At 38.5% G+C, this 24,178-nt stretch overlaps 1 protein-coding gene across 3 annotated transcripts in view; it reads left to right on the forward strand.

The window, feature by feature from the left end:
• The first annotated feature begins 267 nt into the window (after positions 1-267).
• Positions 268-24,178, forward strand: part of LOC124804849 (apoptosis-inducing factor 1, mitochondrial) — a 111,932-nt gene continuing 88,021 nt past the window's right edge. For all 3 annotated transcript variants that reach the window (XR_007017374.1, XR_007017375.1, XM_047265200.1), the window contains exons 1-4: positions 268-840; positions 1,111-1,331; positions 1,422-1,485; positions 1,561-1,697. Coding sequence is in view for 1 of the 3 variants with exons in the window: in XM_047265200.1 (XP_047121156.1) it covers positions 765-840; positions 1,111-1,331; positions 1,422-1,485; positions 1,561-1,697 (498 nt within the window). In the remaining 2 variants the exon portion in view is untranslated. The remainder of the gene's footprint in view (positions 841-1,110; positions 1,332-1,421; positions 1,486-1,560; positions 1,698-24,178) is intronic.

Raw genomic sequence — 24,178 nt, forward strand, 5'->3', positions numbered from 1 at the left:
GTGCGAGTTGGCCTTTAATGACTGTTCAATTTTCCAGGTCTCGATGTTGAAACTATCGGAAAATATTTATCTCACAATAAGCAAAGTAATAATGTACGTCGTAGCAGTTACCTCGTACCTACGAAATGTATCTCTAACATAACAAAACTACAATATTTATATTGTTATATCGTACGTAAGTTAAATCTTACCTTTGGCCTTTTCACTTGAGTCATTGATGTAGTTATAACTTTCATTGTGCGAAGAAGAAAGTAACTGCTTTGTTTTTCAGATGAATGCGATATGTATTTCCATGCAGGACATAAAAAAATTCGACACAAGCTTCGTCCCTGATAAAACCAACCACGTACTTTCACTAGGCAGCCCGTCCTGAGAACGACCACCGCTCATAATATCTGAGACTGAAGCTGTAGCTTCGTTTAGTGAATTCAAGTAATGGGAGTAGACATTGATACCGTTTTGTAAAAGGTTTATGATAGACCATACTAGCTGAATTAATTACCGGATCTCTAACTGTGCGTTTGAAACTAATAGGTTCAAAATACAGAGAATAATAAAAATGTCAAAGATACAACGCTGCTCAAAGAGCATTTGAAATAAACGTGGTAAACCGACGGTATTGTTGACACTTATTGGTGCTGTAATTACTAGAAATGTAGGGGAGTTGTGTTGAATTCCCTGATGGATCAATAGGTCACTTTTAACAAAATTGTCTTTTAAGTGTCTAGATTACAGGACTTTTACTGGTATTTGTGCAAAATAAAATGTTAAGGAATATAAGATACGTTGCTCACATTGCTGGGATTGGGCCTTGGAAACTGCAGAGGTGTCCCACTCACGGTACGTAAATGGTATATACTTTAAATTATATAGTTTTCTGTAAGGGACTGCTGCGTGAAATAGAGTATCTGCTTATTATCAATGGCGTATATGCTGATTTTTACGTATTACACCTCAAATGTCATACCAATTTGCGGTTAACACCAAGCAGTGTTTTAGTAAGGAAGTAATCTCATGATGTTTATGCTTTCGTATATTGGCAGGCTAATTGCGGGCGCATCTACATAGTTTGAAAATTATGTTCTTATTAGCTGGAGTTCCCTGTTCCAGACTTTCAGAAATACCGGTTGTGTCTCACAACATTCAGAAGTAACTCTACTGACCCGTGCAAGCAGACGCCGAAGTGTCCCCCACAGAAACCAGTGGAATGTCGCGATACGAAAAAGCCAGTTCCTCCCAAGGAAGTCTGTCCAAAGGATGATGGCTCGAAAAAGAAATACACCCGGCAGTTGATTGGTGGACTGCTCTTTGCAGCCATTTCGTTGTTCACTGTAAGATAATCATTTTACATTGATAGTTTGTCCTCTGTAGACGGACAATCTCGTTAAAATATGTAAACAGTTATTGATTTGCTGTTTCAGTTGTACCACTTCCTTCAGCAGAAACAGCAGGATAAAGGAGATGTAGTACGCAAAGGAAAGAAACGTATGTAATTTTACTTACATCCTGGTGTACATGTATTACTTCAGTTTTACTATGTACAGAACTTTTGATTTGCAGGCAAAACAAAGCCAATTGTGAAGTCCCCTCCTGACTCTAAAGATATACCAAAGTGTGTACCATATTTATTGATTGGAGGCGGCACTGCTGCTTTTTCTGCGTTCCGGTCTATAAAGTCATCTGATCCTACTGCTAAGGTATGAGCTTACTGTTACTTTTATTGGCAAAAGAAAAAAAAATTTTGATGTTATTCTAGCTAACAGGTGTATAGTAATTTATACTAGAAGAATAAAAATTGTCCCACTCATTTCTTCCCCCTCTGTTGTAACCTGTAGCATATTAAGTCTGGGGAGCAATGACCTCAGCAGTTTGGTCCCTTAGGAATTCACACACCATTGAACAACAATTTAAGCACTTACAGTATGTATTTGTTTGGAAGGAATTAAGAAACACATTCTGATTACTCCTCACTGCCGTCAGTGAGGAAAATCACTGTTATGCCTCAATATGTCAATTGTGTATTGTGTTTTCTGTGGGTACATTATACTGCTTAATGTTTCAGATATCACTCTTGCCCTATTTATGTCTAGGTTTTTATGTATAGTTCTTCAATTTTATTTACTATTTGCTAGGTGCCTACATGTGATTCGTATTTTGTATATTACTCACACTGCTTCAAACTGTCTATAGAGATAATACTTTCAACATACAAATTGGACATTGGTTTTGAAATAGTGACTAAACTAGTTGGCTGCTTAGATAACTGCCACCTTTAAGTGAAAGAAAAGCTTGGGATAATGTGAAAAAAAGTAAATTTTAATGGTCTTTCGGAACAATTAGTTTGCATTTGTATTGACAGTATGTTCCACAAGTCCATAGTATATAGGCTTATAATATGCTTAAAGAACATACTAAGTTCAACATTGATTTGTAGGAGCACGTTAAGTTTCAAGCTAGTTATATTGTACATAAAGACTGGTTTGAAATTTCTCTAGTGATGCATAACATGCATATACACCAGGTAATAAAGGGAAAGGTACATGGTATTTTCGGATTTTATCAGCATTCACGTATGTGATAGGACTGATGGCAGATAATGATAATACATATTACTTACTGATGCTGGTAAGTTTTGAAATGGTTACCAGTGTGTGGAACGTGCTGTCAGAATAAAATTGTAAACTGCCTGTATGATTCTCAGAATTGGTTTGATTTTTATTTCTGACTTTTTGACTCCAATCTGATGCCCACATCATGCAGGTGAAAGGGTTTAGAAATAACTTCTGTAATTTTCTTCATTACAATGTGTCTAGTCTCCTGGCCGCAAAAGACTTTTGGGATTTAGTATTCCTTTTCTTTCCATACTCAAATCACATATGAAAATTAACTTAATTCTTTGTTTATGTAGTGTGTGTGTGTGTGTGTGTGTGTGTGTGTGTGTGTGTGTGTGTTTTTTCAGATGCACTACTTGAGTATGATAGCAGCTACCTCCTCTTTTATTGTGATTCTGACGCAATTGAAATGTGGTAGGACCTTGTTTGGTTACTGCTGACATTGTAACTGATTTATAGTCATTGCAACTTTTGAAGGGAGTCATTTTTATAGACTGACTAATCTGTAGTGTAGTCCAAGGTTTTACATAAGATGGAAGATCTGATTGATTGTGAGCTGGAAAAGCCAGTGAAATGTTCTAATGTTTTTCTTTCTTCTTCACTTCCCATGCCTTTTTTTTTTTTTTTTTTGTTTTTTTTTTTTTTTTGTTTTTAACAACTGTGTTCCCCCACTGTGTAAGATTTTCATGTTTTTACTGCATTTCAAGGTATGGATAACATCATCACACACCCCTCCTCCCCTCCAAAATTTTCAGTCCGGATACTATGATATTTAAAACATGCATGACAATATAGTTAGCATGTTGGTTGATAACTTCAAGTTGCATAATATTCACTACTTTTTGACATGTTTGTTGATGACTTCGCAATCTGCAGTGAAATGTTTCTCAGCCATAAATTGTGCATAAAGATGTAAAGAAGAAAACAAATGTACTATGCACAGTATAAAAGTAGGAGTGCAATAAAATGAAAAGAAAAAAGAAAAGCTGCTGTAATCATCAGGTTCTGAGTGTAATATTTCCTTTAACAGATTTTCAGGGGCATATTTATCTCATTTTCACCCATGTCCTAGTTGAAGTATCTTGTTTCTTTTTCTTCTTTATAAGTAGTACTAAAGTTGGTGCAAACAGTGCTTTGCTTCGATAGTCATTCCTAGTAGTGTCAAATTATTTCATAACACAATACAAGCAGCATGACCATTGCTTCAAAATTGAAGTTAAATTTGATGAGCATGACACATTGACAAACTTTTTATTGTATGCCTGTACACTTGTGTGATGAACCTATGAACAGGACATAAAGAGTTTGATAAACAGAAGTGTAACAGAAAACGTAGTGATGACACTTTTTTTTGCCAGGATCTTTGTGTGTTCATTCCATCAGTCAATATTCATCCCTAAAAGCTTGGTTTGTTACTCCATCTATAGATTCATTACCTATGCCTAATGTGACAGAACTGGTTTCCCCCTTTTTGCTGAAATGCATGCTGTTACTTACTGCCCAATTGTAAACATCTTTCAGGGTTTCATGTGCCTTCTCTAATAAGAGTTAAGATCATTAGCAGATGTGAATTATGCCTACCTTTTTCATCCTGTTTCACAGCTCAGACTGGAAACGCAATTAATCTAGTGGTTCTATCTTGTTCTGTGATGTTTTATGGTCATGTGTCAGAATCCTAGGACAAGTCTAAGAATACCTCTGTAAGACCATCATCCTTGTCAAGTTATTAGAGTACCACTTTTGTGAACTTGATAGCAGCCAATTTTGTACTTATTCCACTTGGGAAACTTGTATTGGATCATGAAACTCATTGATCTACCTTTCATGACTGATTAGTTGTTTTCATGAATGCAGATGCTATTGAAACTGGCCTGCAGTTTTCAGTGCTCTCTTTATTACCTTTCTTTAGTAAAGGCACCATTCGTGCACACTTTAGGTACTCTGGAAAAATACATGAATTAAAGGACTCATTTATTACATTTGTTAATGGGGTTTGTGTGCTCTTCATTCTTGCGTAGAACGGAGACTGAAGTCTTATTCATACCTGCTGCTGACATCTTATTTTTAATTTCTGCTTTTTCCTGCGAACTTCAGGCTCCTTTGTGCACAAAACCTCATCATTGTGTTTGTGTTAAGTTGTTCTGAGTGATACATGTGGTTTAGGTAGATTTTGTTGCTACTTTTCCAGTGAGTCATGTATAAAATTTGCCAATTCCCGAGGATTTTCTATTGTTCTACCTCCATCTTTGATCTCCCTGTTGGTATACTTGTCTCTTCCCCTGAATGTTTCTTGTTTCATGACATACCACAATAATTTGCTTATATTTTCACATTATATATCATTTTGTCATTTAGTGATATTCTGCAACTAGTAGTGTCCTTCTAGATTTTTATTGTTGTTGTTGTTGTTTTAACTTGTGGCAGTAATGTAGGTGCTGTGGATTGGTGTAGGTAGTGCCTTTGTGAAGAATGTAGAAATCTGAGTATGTGGTAGGGCTTTCCGATACACACAGTTGTGTATCTATTTTCCCCAGATGCTGTTGTTGAAGTAGCTACTTGTGGAAATGCGCCCTCAAAAATTAATTTCAGCTATTTGCAGGATGCACTCTTCATTGCAAGTGCGATTGACAAATGCTTAAAAAAACTATGTAGTTCCTTTTGTAGACCTGCAGTTTTGTGGGTTTTCCCAATCGTGTCTTTAGCATTATTATTTTAAGTAATGATCAGAAAGGCCAAAATGCCTTACAAACACTTTTCAGTTTCCGCTCTCTGTGTTTGTAAGAATGTGGTCTTAGACTAATGCTGAACCTATGGATACTCTAGTAGCATTGTTTACAATTTGTGCACTGCTGATAGCTCAGAATGTTTAGAAGGCCATTACTAATTTTCATACTCAACCCCTGTATTAATATTAATATCAATGTTTCCACATATTATGTTTAGTTTTGGGTGCTGAGAGTCTTTCCAGCACTAGTTAATTTGTTGAAGAAAGAATCCACATTGCCTCTATGTGAACAGTACACACACAGTACAATTAACTCCTATTAGACGTCTAGCTTCGATAGCTAAACAGCTAACAATTCAAAATGTTTATCTAAATTAATAGTGTTCTGATCTTTTTCTGGCTTTAAAATATGTGCCACCCCTAATACAAATACATGATCCCACACCCTTTTAGGTAGTTCTGCAGTAGTAGCTTGAACATTATCACGATAGCACTACATGCTGTATTTCTTTATCTCCAGACCAGCACTCTGTAATACATACAGCTGTGCTGTTCACTTTTGATTTCAGAAGGGTTGCGTAACTGAGAATGGCACTTAAACTTTCGCTCACGAAATTTTACAAGCATTAAATAACAAAATAACACAGGTTGCTATTTTCTGTGACACTCTGTAGCACAGTATCCTTTTGTATCAGTGAAAACAATCAATTTTTTGCAAATATAAGTAATTGGATACTTTAAAAATCTACTCGCCAAGTGGTGACGGGGGGAAAACCTACATGTAGGTTAAGTAAATGTACAAGCTTTTGGAGCCAGTGGTTCCTTCAGGTATAAGGATTGAAGGCGAAAGAAAGCAGATTTAGGAAAAGGATGAGCAAGGTTTAGGAAATTGAGAGAATTTGGAAAAGTCGCCCAGAATCCTTTTCAGGGGAGACCTTAAGAGGATAGAATGAGAAAGAAAGACTGATTGTTGGGGACTGCACTGGACAAAATTTGATAATGTGAGAGTTTAAAGGTGGAAGAAAGAGTAATAAAGAAGACAGAGATTACTGGCTGAACATTGTGCAAGTGTTAATAAGAGTGGAAAGCTAAGTGCACTGTATGTGATATAGCTGGAGAGTGGGGAAAATAGATAGGTCAGAAATAAAAGATGTATAAAACTAAAAGGGAGTGGAAAAAAAGAATTGTTACTGATAACAACTTCTGAGACCAAATATATTAATGAAAATTAATGCCAGGTGTGTGGTGAGAACCAAGAATTTGTAATATAAGAGCTTTTTCTCAGTCTACAGCTTCTTTCCCCCCTTGCTTGTCCTTTTTTTTCTCATTTCTTCCCCCTCTGCTTCTTTTTTGCCACCATCTGTGAAACATCAGATATCAGCTGTAAGGGTGACACTGTTTGTGTTTTACATTGGTATAATTACCACCAAGTTATCAGTTCGGATGAATGAGCGTAGACAGATGGTACATACTAGTAACACGCAATAAACTGTTGCAAAGCTTGCTATACAACATGACTTTTGTGACCTCACTGCCTGTTTCACCCACTTGCCATCTAGATCCGTGATCCCAGACACCATTTCCTTAGAACTCCACAGATGGGAACAAGGAAGTCCACAGATTGGAACTGGTGTTAAGGTATCCTTGGTTCTTGGCACCCACCTGGCCTTACTTACATTTAAATTCTTTGATCCCAGCATTTCTTTTCAGTTACTATTTCTTTTTTTTCAGTCCCTTTTAATTTTTTATTTCTAACCTGTTTGTTTTTCCCCACTCTCCACTTTAAGTTCTCAGATTTTCAAATTTTGGCAAATACAATCCCCAACAATCGGTCTTTGCTTGTCATCCCGTAAGGTAAATCTCCACTTATGTGAGGTTCTGGGTGACTTTTCCGAACTCTCCCCATTTCCTAAACCTTGCCAGTCCTTTTCCTTCATCCCTTCTCCTTCTCCTTCAACCCTTCTGCCAGAAGAATGAGCCAATGGCCCCCAGCCATGTAATGTAAGTTATGTTGAAAGTTGAACTCGTTAATTTATCTTATTGTATGGTGGTGTAACACTGTTTATTTCCACAGTTCTGAAGATTCTTGTGTTGGTCGAGCGAAATGTGTAAAACAAAAAAAAGTTGTATGTGACTTGTGGCGAATCTATAGTTTTAATTTCTAATGCCTTTATATATGTTTTCTCATGTTGCCACTTGGTGAGTAGATTTTTTGTCTATACAATTGTCATTATATCCTTCTTCTAGATAAAGTGAGGTTTCACAGAATTGTTGTTATAGCTAACCAATGGATAATGTCATGTCTAAACAAAAGAATGCAGAAAGTTGTACTTACAATAGGTCACTAAGTTCTAATCACAGATTTACGTTAAACTTTGTACTCTTTCTAGCAGTCCATTAGGGTAACATAAAGTGCAAGTAGTAAGATGTGCTCCTTATGAAAATTTGAGAAAATCACCAGAGAACTGTTATGCAAGAGCAGGCATTTACCTGCAGGGGAACAGCATGCATTAGAAATTAAAACTATAGATTCGCCACAAGTCACATACAACTTTTTTTTGTTTTACACATTTCGCTCGACCAACACAAGAATCTTCAGAACTGTGGAAATAAACAGTGTTACACCACCATACAATAAGATAAATTAACGAGTTCAACTTTCAACATAACTTACATTACATGGCTGGGGCCACTTGTTACTTGTTATGTATGTTGTAAACACCTTCCTTCCGTATGCCGCACGCTAATAGTTGTAGATGTAAGAGGAATTGTGCCACCATCTATGAATGGTAAGCTTAATCTACGCTAATACAGGTTAGTTTTACTGCCATATACATGACATGTGCATTACGCCTGTAAAAGTGGCATTTGTAATTTTACTGTGTCCCTTTAAAATTATTGTAGTAACTGGGTATGTTTTTTAGTCTTGTATGTGTGAATGCCCAAAAAAGCAGTGAATGTTTGCCATAGTTTATTGGTATTACTGTTTTTTGTATTATGTAGTTTTATGCAAGACAATGAGGTAGCTGTCAATGAAAGTTCATGTTGATAGGGCTTTGACTCTCTCAACAAGAACTGGTATGTCTTGCTGTTTAATCTTGGAATGCACCTAACCAGAGAGTGTATGTTAAACGTACGCAGCCAACCTAGTCCGTTATGTGTATGTTGGCCTGATATCTGTAACGAGTTGCCCTTAGCCAGGCAATAAAAGTCACCAAGTTGTAAGTTAAATTTGTTACTTAATGTGGAAGGGTAACAAATTGTAGTTCCACAGTTCTGAGGATGCTAGTGCTGGTTGAATAAAATGTGTCAAATAAAGAAAAAGTTACATGCAACTTGTGATGGCTATACATTTTTAATTTTTTGAACTTCTATGCATTGAATACCTGTGTATTGAATATGGACCATTGCATTGCCAAGGTCTGAAAGATTCAAGCCTAAGCGTCTCTAAAAAATGAGATTTCACTATGTATTGACTGAATATAGCTACTATTGCTTAAGTGGTTTGTTGATTTTTCAATGGACGGTGCAGTAATATAACCATGTTTTGAAGTCATTAAGCCTTATTAATTTGATTTATAAATTTTTCCAAATCTGTCTTTTGCTCTCCTGTAAAATTTAATACTTTTGGTGTAGTCTTGAATCATTCTGACCTCTTCATGTATATGTGACATTCCTCAGATAATGCAAAAAACAATGTATTTACTTGAACTTTTATTGAATTTCGGGTGGTATTTTGCTGTGTTCTTAATATTAATTAATTACAAGTTTTATATTTATTCTTATTGACAAGTAAACACCTAAACGCATAAAGTTTTCCTGAAAATTTATGCCTGTCGTGATTTTAAAATCCCTTATACCTGCAATTGGTGGAGGTACACGGAACTGCTTCGCACCTGGACACTTCGACCTGCAGGCATTGGTTTTGAGGATGAGGGACAGGCTTGGAAAGCCTAAGTCAGGCATTAGTAAATAGAGGTGTAAATAACTTAATTCAATAACACAATGTTACAGTATGCCAGAATACAAGGGTAATGTACAAATAATTGTCAGGTGTACTTTAGAGAACAAATAGTGTATGTGCAAGTTTTTTGAAAATCACATAATTTACTGCAAACATGGAGATTTCAGATTCTTTGACTACTGCAAATGACGAATGCATTAAGATTTAAAGCATAATGTAGTTATAAAAATGCCAGTTCAAAGATGTATTTGTGTACTGTGAGAGTCTTCTGCATGAAGCGGACTTTACTTTGAAATCAGAACAGTCATCCATTTTCAGGATAACTTTGTGTTTTGTCGTTTACTTGTCAACAGTTCAAAATGTTTGTTGAAATAATTACAGTTAGTGAACAGCCAAATGACATTGCAGATTAAACATTCATGCAAATACACTTGTTTCTTCATTACAGTACCTTCTCAGTGTCTTGTAAATGTAAGTAATAGAACCACTTTCCAAAAAATATACATGAAAGAGAGAGATAGGCTAAGTAGTACACCTTACAACTAGAACATTATGTTGTCCTAATGGACCACTAGAGGGGTACAAAGTTTGAAGTAAATCTATAATCTGAATGTCATGCCCTCCCTTAGTAATCAAGCCAACACAATCAGAGGAGATTCCTCTGACTTGGAAGAAAGAGCTCCCCAAGGCTCAATCTTAGGTCTGCCATTGTTCCTCTCATATGTAAATGATCTTCCTTCTAAGACACAAGCAGAATTAATTCTTTTTGCAGATGAAAATAGTATTATAATCAGTCAGAGTATATATACGGTAACACAGGAAACTGTTAACAATGATGTGAACAGTGCCATTGGTTTTCTGAGAAAATACTAAGTTTTCAAAAAAGACAACATATTCAGTTCTGTATATCTAGAGGAACTACATGAAGGTTAAGCGTAACACACCGTGATAAAATAATTAGTAGTATGGATACTTCAAAAATTTGAGGTGTCCATATTGATGAGGATTGGATCTGGAAAAAGTGCATTTTGGAACTCCTAAAACAACTTAGTTCGGCCCCATTTGCACTTAGCATCAGTATGAGAGAGAGATCAGCAGCTTGATATATTTTGCATATTTCCGTTTAATAATGTCATACGGCATAATATTCTGGGGTAACGCTCCATATACAAAAAAATACAGTGCTCATACAACCATATGCCAACAGCAAAACATGTCAAAGGCTTCAAGAAGACCATGCAGTGGTTCACAACAAAAAATTGCCTCTGATGTGCGTGACATCACAATTGCTTAATTAGATTCGTTTGAGCAGTTGCAAGCGAGCTCATGTGCATGTGCTGTTGAGTTGCATATGAATAGTGCCTTCTCCCACTTCTGGCTGCAGAATTGTGGCAGTTAGCTGTATAAGGAGTGGCAGCAAGCAGCCAGATACTACCCAGAAAAATTACTGACGCACGTAAGTTGCCAGATCCATGCATGTGCAGTAGGCCTGGAACTAGGGGGCGGGGGCAAACCAGGGTATCTGCCCTGGATGGCAATTTCAGGGGAGGAGGGGGGGGGGGGAGGGTGCCAAATTCATATTCTTGAGGAAAAAGACCTTGTCTCACAAAGCACTTAGCATCCAGTGCACGGTGGTCTATCGATCATTCATACTATTTTGAAACACATCCCTGTTGATTTTTGAACAAATTCTAAGTTGATTTCTGAATGAATTGTAAGTTGATTTTTGAATGTGTGCATAGTGTACATGATGTCTCTGTCACGGGAACCCCTGTTGCATCTAGAAATAAACTTTACTGCAGACAAATGGGGACAAGGCTATACAAGCTGAGCGGAAAACAGCCGAATGGGTAAATGCCAATCGCTGTTGTGGTTGACTGGGTTTGCGAATGATCAGCGTTGTTATAATACCTAGCGAAATCAATAGATTCAGATTACCAGAGTGGAAATCAATGGCTAACAGGAATTACCTTCTAGATGTATCCAAGAAATTGACATTTTGACAGAAAATTTTTGGCCAGACTGCACACTGGTAAGGGCCTGTTTCATTTCCAGCTAGCAGCCGCTAAAGTTCTATTTTGCGAGTAGTGTGAAAATGTGTTGTACGAACATGTAATAATGCCTAACTGGAGAATAAAAATGGGTTAACTAAACTGGTTATTGTGGCAGGGTTAGTGAAGTTAACTGGAGAGTAATTTTTGACACTGGTAGGAATAGTTACAGAATTAGTGATGACAAGATCGTTAGTTAGAACAAGGAAGGAGAAGAAACAGAGACGTCACACAAATTATTGAAGAATATGCCTATTCCAAATTTATATAAAAATTTCTTTCTACTACTTTTCGATGTCATGCTTGAGAAGCTAGAGCGTATTAATGAAATGTGGAACTATTTCCTCATAAAACTTTTTGCTTGTATTAGGCCTAATAGGCATTTGACATTGCTATTGGCGAATTATATTCTGTCATGTTATAAAAATGACCATTTGTGCCAAAAAATTTTTGTTATTTGGTGTATGTTACAATTGCTGCAATATTAGCCAACGTTTAATTTCCACTGTCCTGAATATAGTTTGATGGCACCTATTACAAACTATTACACGTTTTAATTCCACAGAATGAAATACAGTGACGTGCTATAGAAGAATGCTGTGAGAAGAGGCGTGCACTGCACTTCGGCACACTTAAGACCAAATAACATGTAAGACATAAAGATGTGTGCTACAAAATGAATGTATTTTTGAAAAGTCAATTTTTTAAATTTTTGGTGTCCTACCTCAAATGTTGATAAACTGCCAAAGTATGATGTCAAAATTATTCTGGGGGATTGTAATGCTAAACTAGGTAAAGAGAAGAGAACCAACCTGTGGCAGGTCATCATAGTAAACACCTGGAATCAAATAACAATGGTTAGAAACTGATTGAATTTGCTTTTAGCAAAGGACTAGTGATTAAAAGCACGTGTTTCTCACAGAAACAAAGACATTCATAAAGAGACTTGGATATTGCCATATGGGTTGATGACAAATCAGATAATCATGTACTGATAGATGGATGGCAAACCTCAGATATTTTGGATGCGATTAGCCACCGAGGAGTGGATATTGACTCAGGCCATATTTTGGTAAGAATCAAAACCTTAGAAAGGATTGCAGTTAAAGAGTTGGGGTAAAGTAAGTTCTACAATGTGGAGATGCTCATAGATCAGAAGGAAAAGGAAGAGTATAGGAACAAAGTGCAAGAGAAGTTGCAAAAGATCAGCAGGATGGAGGGAAAGGATATCAATGTAGTATGGGAGGACACTAAAACAACTTTAAATACAACAGCTCAAGATGTACTTGGAGAAAAAGGAAAACAGAAAAGAAATGGATGGTTTGATGAGATGTCAAAGGTGCTAGATGGTAGAAATCAAGCTCGACAAAGAAAGCTAAGAATTTAGTGTGGATTAAAAAGAGAGTAGAGGAAAGGGAATGGATGGATGAAATACAGAACTTTGAAAATAAGCAGGGGAGGAATAAATAGAGAGGATAACAGCCAAGGATGGAAATACTGAAATATGACAGGCAGTTTGATAGTTGGACAGGAAAATGAGCCGTGCTGCGGCTCATGTTGGTGCTGCTTGTCGGTTTCCATCCTCTGTTGGAGGCCAGACCATATTGTTTAGTTGACATGGTTGCAGTTGTTTGTCTTCTTCTCATGTTGACTGGCGCCACTTGGTTTCGCAAGTGTTGCCTGTCTCACCCATTTGGTGATCAGTTGCCTGTCTTTTTAAATTAACCTTTGCTATTGTTTTACGGTATGTTAGTTAATTTTTTTTTATAATTGCCATTCTTGGTGTTAAATGCCTTCAGCCGTGACTGTGGTTATTTGCCTTAAAATTCTAATTGGGATCACATTGGCTTGTTTTTAAAACATTATTTGCTGTGTCTGTATTTTATGCTCATTTGGTAAATTGTAACACACTGAAAGCACTATTAATTACACAGTTGTTTATTCCTTCATTAATAACATGTGATATATTTATTTATTGCTGAGTCTGGAATTACAGTTTTAAAATAAATGTGTTGTAACTGATTATGGCCCCATCCACAATCGTAACCGAATCCTGCCTTCCTTGACTTCCAGGTTTCAGAAAAAATAATAGAAACATGGGCACAACATTTTGAAGTGTTACTGTCAGACAGACATATAATTAGTGGAGAAAGAAATGGAGGGGCTAGAGAAGAAACTGAAGAGGAACAAGAGGTGGATGGAGATGATGAAGCAGTGAACACAGAACCACCATCGATAAAAGGGCTAAGAGTAATTATAAAGAAACTTGGGAATAACAAAGCTCTTGGTAACGGCAGAAATGATAAAACACAGATGTGAAATATTAGTATGGAGGGTACATAAAATAATTACAATGGCCTGGAAAACAGAGAAAATGCCAGAGGACTGGACGTTAGCAACCGTCTGCCCTATACATAAAGGATCACGCATGCAGTGTAAGACCTACCGAGGAATATCTCTGCTTAGTATCGCCTACAAAATCCTTTGTACAGCTATAACAGGGAAAGTAAGTAGAAGAGCAGAAAAGATTCTAGGCAAGTACCATGCAGGTTTTAGAGCTGGGAGGGCTACAGCTGACAATACGAATGATGCTGGAGAAGACTTAGGAATATAATGTAAGATTAGAACATCTCTTTATAGACTTTGAACAGGCCTGTGACAGAGTTAAAAGATGAACACTGTTAAAAACCATGCAGGTATTCAAATTTCCTAAGAAGCTAATAAAATTAAGTTGATCTTGGAAAACAGTAAAAGCCAGGTTGAAGTTCAGGGATGTCTGTTGAGATCATTCCCAATGGAAGGACGACTAAGACAGGGAAACCCACTATCCCCATTACTATTCAACCTGCTATTAGAGAATGCAGTAAGATCAGTAACCACAAACCCAGGAGGCAATATTTACAATAGACTTTTGCAAATCTTAGCCTGTGCAGATGACTTAGTAATAAGTGCTAGAAGTATGGAGGTGCTCACATCAGCCTGCAAAGAGTTTGAAGCCGCTGCCATGAACTTTGGTTTAGAAATTAATGAGACAAAAACTAAGTGTATGGTAACTGAGAGAGATAGAAGAAACACATGATCTAGAGTTAGAAGGGTACGACTTTGGAAGAGTAGATAGCTTTATTTATCTAGGCTCAGTAATAACACCAGAAAACTAAGTGAAGGTAGATATAACAGATCGAATTACGGCTGCCGACAGATCATATAGAGCACTATATACCATGCTCAAAAGTAAGAATCTTAAGTAGGAAACTAAAGCTGACACTGTACTAAACAGTGATCAAACCAGTTCTTATGTATGGCGGCGAGACATGAGTACTTATGGAGGCTTTGGAGAAGAAACTAAATATATGGGAAAGGAAAGTGCTGAAGAAGATTTTTGGTCCTGTAAAAGAAGGGGAGATATGGAGAATTAGGACTAATGAAGAAATAAGGGCTCTGTACAAAGAACCTGATGTGATAACCTCAATCAAAATGGGAAGGCTAAGATGGTAAAGACATGTCTGGCGTGTGACAGAAGAAAGGCTCCCGAAGAAGATGATGGAACATTCTGGTGAGGGAGGAGGAGGAGGAGGAGGAGAGAACAACCACGTGTGAGATTGCTGTAAGGTATGGAAGCCGACCTGAGAGCAGTGGGAGTGAGGAGGTGGCACAGGTGTGCTGAAGACACACACAATTGGAAATCTGTGATTGAGGAGGCCAAGGTCCTCAGAGGACCGTAGTGTCATGGAGTCAGTCAGTCACCTCAAATGCTTGAGGGAGGGGGCACCACTATGTAGTACTGCCCCAGTTCAGAAATAACGTATATCCATAGCTGATGCACAGAGCAGTTTGAATTGTAGTGGGGAGGTGGGTGGTCTCCACATGACCCCTGTTCACGTTTAGTGATTTTGCTGTTCCCTCTTCATTTACTGCTCTCATGTCTAATGAAAACAAAACTGATTTCTGTGGCTGGGAGCTATCAAATGAATCAAAACACAGTCACATAACTACAGAAGGCTAAAATATTTTATTAGTTTCAGATTTTATTCTATTTCCACTTTTTGACAGTCAAGCGTTACCCTCCTTGCAGAACAATGAAGTTATTTTTATCGGTTTGCTAAAGAAAATTGGCTTTTAGTAATTTTTTCTGCTGAGGCAGTCAACTTATTTGAAACTATTGGCTAGTTTCAACTGTTCGCTGCATTTCAAGTGCTCATTTTCATCTTGTAGCACGAATTGCATTACTCCATAATAAAGAACCAAACATGAGGTAATACAGTACTTGTACTCCAAGAAACTTTGCATCCGTATCTGGACGTATGCATATGCACTTTAAGCTGAATTAGGCATTTTAGTATGGTCCACGAAATTCCGATGCTCTTGGCGTATCCTTTAATGTCTTGTTTCTTTTATGAAATAATGTAAGATCTTTCAATGTTCTGCACGTACGAATATACAGGCTTCCTATACCATCGTAGCTGCGCAAGTGCGGTGACGCCTGTTAATTGGCGCTCTCTGGCAACTGCTGAAACGAACCTATTTCCAACAGGTCATGGGATAATATTGCGAATGGTTGTTTCAAAGTAAATTTCCTTTTGCACAAGATGAACTACATGCGAGAATGTAAGATGAATTTCTTGAATCACAGGGCATTTGATTCCCATTTAAAAATCAGCTCTCAGAGGATGACCATTTAGAATAATTTCGAGCACAGATCAGACATTTATGTCATTGTTAAAAATTTTACTGGCACGTTGGTAATGTAAAACACGCAAAAAAGATCAGTAGTATATGTGAAAGCTTAGCTTAGCTTCTCTTGCAGCTTATTAATCTTAGAGACCAATGTTATATGTAAAAGCTTTTCTTTTCTTTTATCAACATTATTCATATTAATTTAAACAGTTAACTTTTCCTATCTTTGTGTTCGCGCTACTTACAGAGTAACAGTGATGTTGCTATTGGCTGACTACGTCACGTGTCCTATGCTCTGAATATCCGCTGTCATCGGCTGGTGAGATCAAGTGACATGAGCTATGACTGGCTTACAAAAGCACATCGCAATCTTGATCTCAATGCTTCGGAAAGTAACAAATGGTGTTTGGTGGAATTTGAATGTATACTTTCGTAATTCAAAAATATGTGATATACATGTTGCTGCACTTCAGACATCGTTCCAGAATGTGTTCCCCCCCCCTGAGTTTAGTTTTCTAAAGTGCTGGGAAATTCTACACCAGTGTATAAAACCATAACCATTCAAAGGGTTGATAAGTTCTACAGTTCCGAGGAGAAGTATACTGTCACTTACAATGGAAAAAAGTGTATTTTCATCAGGGACGAAGTGTACTTTTAACCAGGAAATCCGGGAAAAATCTGGGGAATTTTTTTCCTCGTCCGCCTATACACCCCTTAGTCTCTTCACACAAACATTTGTGCTTTTCCTATCTTCACTACTCAGTCAGTCTGTTGCACATTTCTTACTTCTGCCCCAGCTTGAGGGGTCTCCCCCCTCAATTCCAGCATCTTGAACCTCTTACTGGTAGACACAAGAAAACTGTTAGACACCATCCTCATCCTGTGAGCCCTCTGACCAACTGCAAGTTCCCAGCCATCCTCCCCACCTCTGATTTTTGTCATCCTCAGTAGCTCTTTCTCGTAGTGTCATACAGATATGCTTGAAAGGTCCAGATCTTCCTTTCCTGCTCCACTGTTAAGCCATTCTTGCTGCATATTTTGTAGTTGCAAGAGAGCGCTTTAGTGGCTTCAGCACAGTTCCCCTCTCCCCTCAGGTGAGATCGTTTGCTACAGCTCCCACTACTTCCCTACAGCAACTCCCACAGTTCAATGGTAAAAACCCAATAGCAAAGGAGAAAAACCGTATGTGGAACTAAAAGAAAATTCTGAGATGTAATACATATCTTTCACTCTAAAAGAATGTAATGTCTACTGATATGTAGACATTTGTCAAAACATGCACTTAACAGAAATTCCAAACATCAGATATTTCCTAAAACTAATTCTGAGATGCTAAATCTTCACTTCTGACAAGAAAAAAGTCACTTGTGTCACTATTAACAGCAAAAGATATGAATAAAAATACATACGGATGTGCACGTGTAAACGAAGGTCAAACCTAGATAATGACTTAAGGAAATTCAGTGTACAGAATATATATCTGCAAAAAGTATTAAAAATGCAAAATAAAGTAAAGAAATAAGTAAGTTCAAAACTTACATTGTGACGAGCACTAAAATCACACTTGTCACAGAGCTGAATGCACTTCTGTCACTGGTCCCTCTATATTATGTATCGAGACCGCTTATTCTGTGCTCCATTGCTTTCCCATAGTTTTGATAATTTCCTGTTTAAAATAATCAATTTTATTGCAAAGTATAGTTAAGTATCATTTCAAGTACTCTGTGCACTTTTTGGCTAAATTTTAGTCATGTGCCCATTTAATGCATGTATAGGTTTCAAAATCAGTTGGGGGCTGAAATTTTGGAAGGTTTTTAAGAAAGCGGATGGTGAAAAAGATTTTATTCTGTCTGTGTATTCTTTATTTTAGCACTGAACATCTTTGAACTTGGCAGTGAATTTACAGAGCTGCCAAATCAGCTTTCAATTTCTCTTTGTTATATGATTTCCATCTCTTGTTTAAATTTGCCTTCCTTTAACTAATCATATGTAGGCCGTTGTCTTTACCAAGGTTGAAAAGCTGCCATTTGTTTTGCATTTTATGGCAATTGCGGTGATGAGAAGTCTTGAATGTTGATGTATGTTATGGGAGGTTTTCCACTGACTATTTATTTTGGTGGTCAGGCCTAAGAAATTTATATTGATGCCTGCTTGTTTTGTGCAGTGAACTTCATATTTGTGTTAAAACTATTTAATGGCTTGTTTGGTTCAATGTGTCATCTTTTGTGCTTTCTAAAATTGTGGTATTGTGTACATACCTTTGATACTTTTTCTGTGTGTGTTTGTACATACATTATCTGAAGTACATGTCATATTTTAATGGTATCAATTAATACAAGTGACTAGATTTGCTACCATTATCAAGTACAAAATTCAGTGTTATACTGAATGCATAACATAACTGCTGTACACACATGCAGCATCAAAATACTTACCTGGTTTGCTTCGGTGTAGTTTACCTGTCAATGTATGAATAATGCATTTAGTTTTAAAAACAATCGCCTACATATCTGTTGTCGTTCCCCTCAATGCTCCTCACCCAGTAAGACTGATAATTGTCAGAGTAATATCAACAGCACTTGATGTGTGGAATGGTAAAAATCTTAGAATTAAAGTTATTTTGTGAAAGAAGCAAGAGGTGATTGAGAACAGAACAGGAAAGGGAGTGAGTAGAAATGGTACAAAGTATCTGTCGTCTTTGAAACGCGAGAAGAGTAGCAACTTCCATATTATCTTTATCCATTTGCTTTTATAGTTAATTCTTAATTTAGTAGTTCTAATATATCTAAAAACAAAGATTCTGTAACTTACCAAACGAAAGCGTTGATATGTTGATAGAAGACAATAAAAAACAAACACACAAATTTCAAGCTTTCGCAACCCAAGGTTGCTTCATCAGGAAAGAGGGGAGGAGAGGGGAAGACGAAAGGATGTAGGTTTTAAGGCAGAGGGTAAGGAGTCATTCCAATCCCGAGAGTGGGGGGGGGGGAAGCACAGATATTCTCTCTCTCTCTCTCTCTCTCTCTCTCTCTCTCTCTCTCTCTATCTCTCTCTCTCTCTCTCTCTCTCGCTCGTGCGAGAGCGCGCGCGCGCGCGCACACACACACACACACACACACACACACACACACACACACACACACACACACACACACACACACACACACATCCATCTGCACATATACAGACACAGGCAGATATATGTAAATGCAAAGAGGTTGGGCAGATATGTCAGTCGAGGCGGATGTACAGAGGCAAACCTGTTATTGAAAGACAGGTGAGGTACGAGGAGCGGCAACTTGAAATTAGCGGAGGTTGAGGCCTGGTGGGTAATGGGAGGAGAGAATATATTGAAGGGCACAAGTTCCCATCTCCGTTCTGATAGGTTGGTGTCAGTGGGAAGTATCCAGATCACCCGGACAGTGTAACACTGCCAAGATGTGCTGGCCGTGCACCGAGGCATGTTTAGCCACAGTGTGATCCTCATTACCAACAAACTCTGTCTGCCTGTGTCCGTTCATGCGAATGGACAGTTTGTTGCTGGTCATTCCCACATTGAACGCTTCACAGTGTAGGCATGTCAGTTGGTAAATCACGTGGGTGCTTTCACATGTGGCTCTGCCTTTGATCGTGTACAACTTCCGGGTTACAGGACTGGAGTAGGTGGTGGTGGGAGGGTGCATGGGACAGGTCTTACACCGGGGTCAGTTACAAGGGTAGGAGCCAGAGGGTAGGGAAGATGGTTTGGGGATTTCATAGGGATGAACCACGAGGTTACGAAGGTTAGGTGGATGGCGGAAAGACACTCTTGGTGGGGTGGGGAGGATTCCATGAAGGATGGATCTCATTTCAGGGCAGGATTTGAGGAAGTTGTATCCCTGCTGGAGAGCCACATTCAGAGTCTGATCCAGTCCTGGAAAGTATCCTGTCACAAGTGGGGCACTTTTGGGGTTCTTCTGTGAGAGATTCTGGGTTTGAGGGGATGAGGAAGTGGCTCTAGCTATTTGCTTCTGTACCAGGTCGGGAGGGTAGTTGCGGGATGCGAAAGCTGTTTTCAGGTTATTGGTGTAATGGTTCAGGGATTCAGGACTGGAGCAGATTCGTTTGCCACGAAGACCTAAGCTGTAGGGAAGCGACCGTTTAAAATGGAACAAACCCACCAACAAGCAACAGTACCTCCAATTTGACAGCTGCCACCCATTCCATATTAAATGGTCACTTTCCTATAGCTTAGGTCTTCGTGGCAAACGAATCTGCTCCAGTTTTGAATCCCAGAACCATTACACCAATAACCTGAAAACAGCTTTCGCATCCCGCAACTACCCTCCCGACCTGGTACAGAAGCAAATAACCAGAGCCACTTCCTCACCCCCTCAAACCCAGAACCTCTCACAGAAGAACTCCCAAAAGTGCCCCACTTGTGACAGGATACTTTTCGGGACTGGATCAGACTCTGAATGTGGCTCTCCAGCAGGGATACGACTTCCTCAAATCCTGCCCTGAAATGAGATCCACCCTTCATGAAATCCTCCCCACTCCACCAAGAGTGTCTTTCTGCCGTCCACCTAACCTTCGTAACCTCTTGGTTCATCCCTATGAAATCCCCAAACCACTTTCCCTACCCTCTGGCTCCTACCCTTGTAACCGACCCCGGGTGTACGACCTATCCCATGCACCCTCCCACCACCACCTACTCCAGTCCTGTAACCCGGAAGTTGTACATGATCAAAGGCAGAGCCACATGTGAAAGCACCCACGTGATTTACCAACTGACATGCCTACACTGTGAAGTGTTCTATGTGGGAATGACCAGCAACAAACTGTCCATTCGCATGAACGGACACAGGCAGACAGTATTTGTTGGTAATGAGGATCACCCTGTGGCTAAACATGCCTTTGTGCACGGCCAGCACATCTTGGCACAGTGTTACACCGTCCGGGTTATCTGGATACTTCCCACTGACGCCAACCTATCAGAACTCTGGAGATGGGAACTTGTGCCCTTCAATATATTCTCTCCTCCCATTACCCACCATGTGGGTAATTTACATGCTTATTGTTGTTTTGAGATCCTCTTGATTGCTCGTCTCTCAGTACACAGAGAACATCAGACCTTGTACATAGTAAACAGACCATAAAAATTTTAACAGTAAAGTGTCAAAGTCTTCATAACAAAGCTTCAGAATTTACTGGTTTCTGGGAGAGTTGTCATGCTCAAATTATTTGTGTAACTGAGAGTTGGCTATAACTCGAAGTAAGAAACTCTGAAATATTTAGGGAGACATGGAACATATGATGAAAAAGAGAGAGAAGGCACCATAGAAAGGGGACTGTTCACTGCAGTCAGCAGAAATATTGTCTATCAGTTTCAAAATTAAGTCATCCTGTCAGTTTACCTGGACACAAGTAACAGGCATAAGTGAAGTCAGGTTCATTATTAGATGTTTTTACCAGCCACCTGATTCCACCTTAACATCATAGAATCGTTCAAAGAAAGTCCCGACAGTCCTCATGCAGTGGAAATGGCACAGACCTTGTATGTACAAACAGGTCTGACATTACCGAAATGACAGTATAGAGATGGCCTTTAGTGATAATGATGTCATCATACTGATGATGGTAACTAAAATTTAAAAATCTATCAAGAACTCTAGGAGAGTATTTTTGCTGGCAAGAGCAGATATGCAGATGTATTAAGGACGGGAAAGACCCATGATGGTTTAATAACATAATTTGGAAACTGCCGAAGACACAGAGACTATTACAAAACCTGGTTCAAAAATGACCTGCAAGTGATAACATGCAAAAGTTAGTTGAAATTTATGCATCTGTAAAAAGATAGATGTGCAAGGCATACAACTCATTCCGCCATCATATCCAAGCCAAGAACCCTAGAAAATTCCGGTTCTACGTAAAATCGCTAAAGGGATTGAAGGCTTCTGTCCAGTCTCTCATTGACCAGCCTAGTTTGTGTATAGCAGACATCAAAAGGAAAGCTAGAGTTTTAAATTTCACATTTAAGAAATTATTTATGCTACTTAACTATTGCACAGCCTCCCATATGGTGAATGTAGTAATAGGCATCCCTGGCATAGAGAAGCTACTCAAAGAGTTGGAAACAAGTGAGTCACCAGGTCTGGATGGAATCCCAGTTTTATTTACAGAGAGTACCCTATGGCTTTGACCCATTTATTAGCTTGTGTTTATCGTGAGTCTTTCACCCAGTCCCAAGCGACTGTAAAAATGCCCAGGTGACTCCTACGTATAAGAAGGGTAAAAACATGGATCTACAAAATTACAGATAAGTTTCCTTGAAACAGGTTTGCTGCAAAATTCTTAACATGCTCTGAGTTCAAATATAATACACTTCCTTAACACAGGAGAGCTTCTGACCACAAATCAGCAAGGATTTAGAGGGCCCCACTCCTGTGAAACTAAGTTCACCTTTTTCTTACACGATACCCTGCGAACGATGGATGAAGGGCAACAGGCAGGTTCTATATTCCTAGATTTCCGGAAAGCATTTGCCATGATACCCTATTGCAGGCTGTAATGTTGGTATGAGTGTATGGGAAAAGGTTTCCAGAAACATGAGTGACTCGTAGACTTCGCTACTAATAGTAGAAACCAGTACATTGCCCTTGATGGCGAGTGCTCATCAGATAAAAGGGTATCATCGGGATTGACTATTATGATCTGTGTATATAAATGATGTGATGGACAGCGTGAACAGCAACCTGCAGTTGCTTGCTGTGATGTACAGGAAGATGTCATCATTGAGTGTCTAAGGGGATGCAAGATGATTTAGGTAAAATTTCCAGTTGGTGCTAAATGGTGAATGGTTGACTTTGGTTTATTGGGAGAATTTGAGAAAAATGTAGCTCATTTATTACTGAGGCCCCATATAGAACAGTAGTGTGACCCTTTCTTGAGGTCATGATCACCGTTTCGGATTAAAGGAAGACATTGAAGCAATTCAGTGGTGAACTGCTAGATTTATTAACAATGGGTTCCATCAGTATGCAAGTGTTACATTGATGGGCTCAAATGGGAAACCATGAAGGGAATACGAACTTCCTTTTGCGGAACACTTTATAGTAAATTTAGAGATCTGACATTTGACGCTGACTGCAGAATGAGATTGCTGCTGCCAACACACATTTCGCATAAGGAACATAAAGATAAAATAGGACTTGTAAAGAAGCATACAGACAGTTTTTTCCTCGCTCTATTTGCTAGTGGAACAAAAAAGAAACAACTAGTAATGCTGCAGAGTACCCTCCGCCATGTGCCATGTGAGTTGTGGAGTATGTATGTAGATTTACGAAGTAGTCTGCCAAGCACTGTATGGTAGCTTGCAGAGTATTTAATTATCCAGGTGTAGGTTGTGGTGTGATCATATAGTCCCAGAATACTAAAATTTGGTGAAGGAAAGGCAGAGGCTTTACTTTTGTGAAAAAGTGTATGGCAGTTAGAAGTATGGGTGTTACTGATAAGTTCTTTAAGAGGGGTTGGACAGTACATAAAAGAATTACAGAAAGTACATAAAATACTGAAGTTTGGTTAGATCAGATGTAAGTTTTCTGAAATGACAGAACTAAATGAGCAAAATGTGGTAAGGATTGAAAATGAGAGAGCAGTAATGGAAATAATTTACAAATCAGTGATATTTCTGATAATAGATTGGCAAGGGATTCAAATGGTAACTAATACGAGGATGGTTCAGAAGATAAAAAAAGAAGGGTAAGAGTGACTGATAAGCAGTAGTTGGCAGTGTGGATTACATGTTATTTGTTGATAACAGAATGCAAGATGGAATTAAATAACAGCTGCAGACAATTTAAGTTGCTCAATACTGGGTTGGTTGTATGCACATGGGATTTAGGTATGGTAGAGGAGAGAGAAGTTAGAGAGATAAGAAGGGATCATAATTTCTCCAGACAGTAAAGGCAGGATATCCTAGGTGCAGTAATGGAAGAGAGCTAAATCAGCAAAATTGCCTTGGATTTCTCGCATTTCTTTAAAATCCAAACTGATCTTCCTGAAGTCAGGTTTCTGTTAGTTTCTCCATTCTGTAACTAATTCATTTTCATATTTTTGCAGCCTTGACTTACGAAACGAATATTTCAGTAGTATTCACACCTGTCGGCAG

Source organism: Schistocerca piceifrons, chromosome 7, assembly GCF_021461385.2.
Source record: "Schistocerca piceifrons isolate TAMUIC-IGC-003096 chromosome 7, iqSchPice1.1, whole genome shotgun sequence".
Lineage (NCBI taxonomy): Eukaryota > Metazoa > Arthropoda > Insecta > Orthoptera > Acrididae > Schistocerca > Schistocerca piceifrons.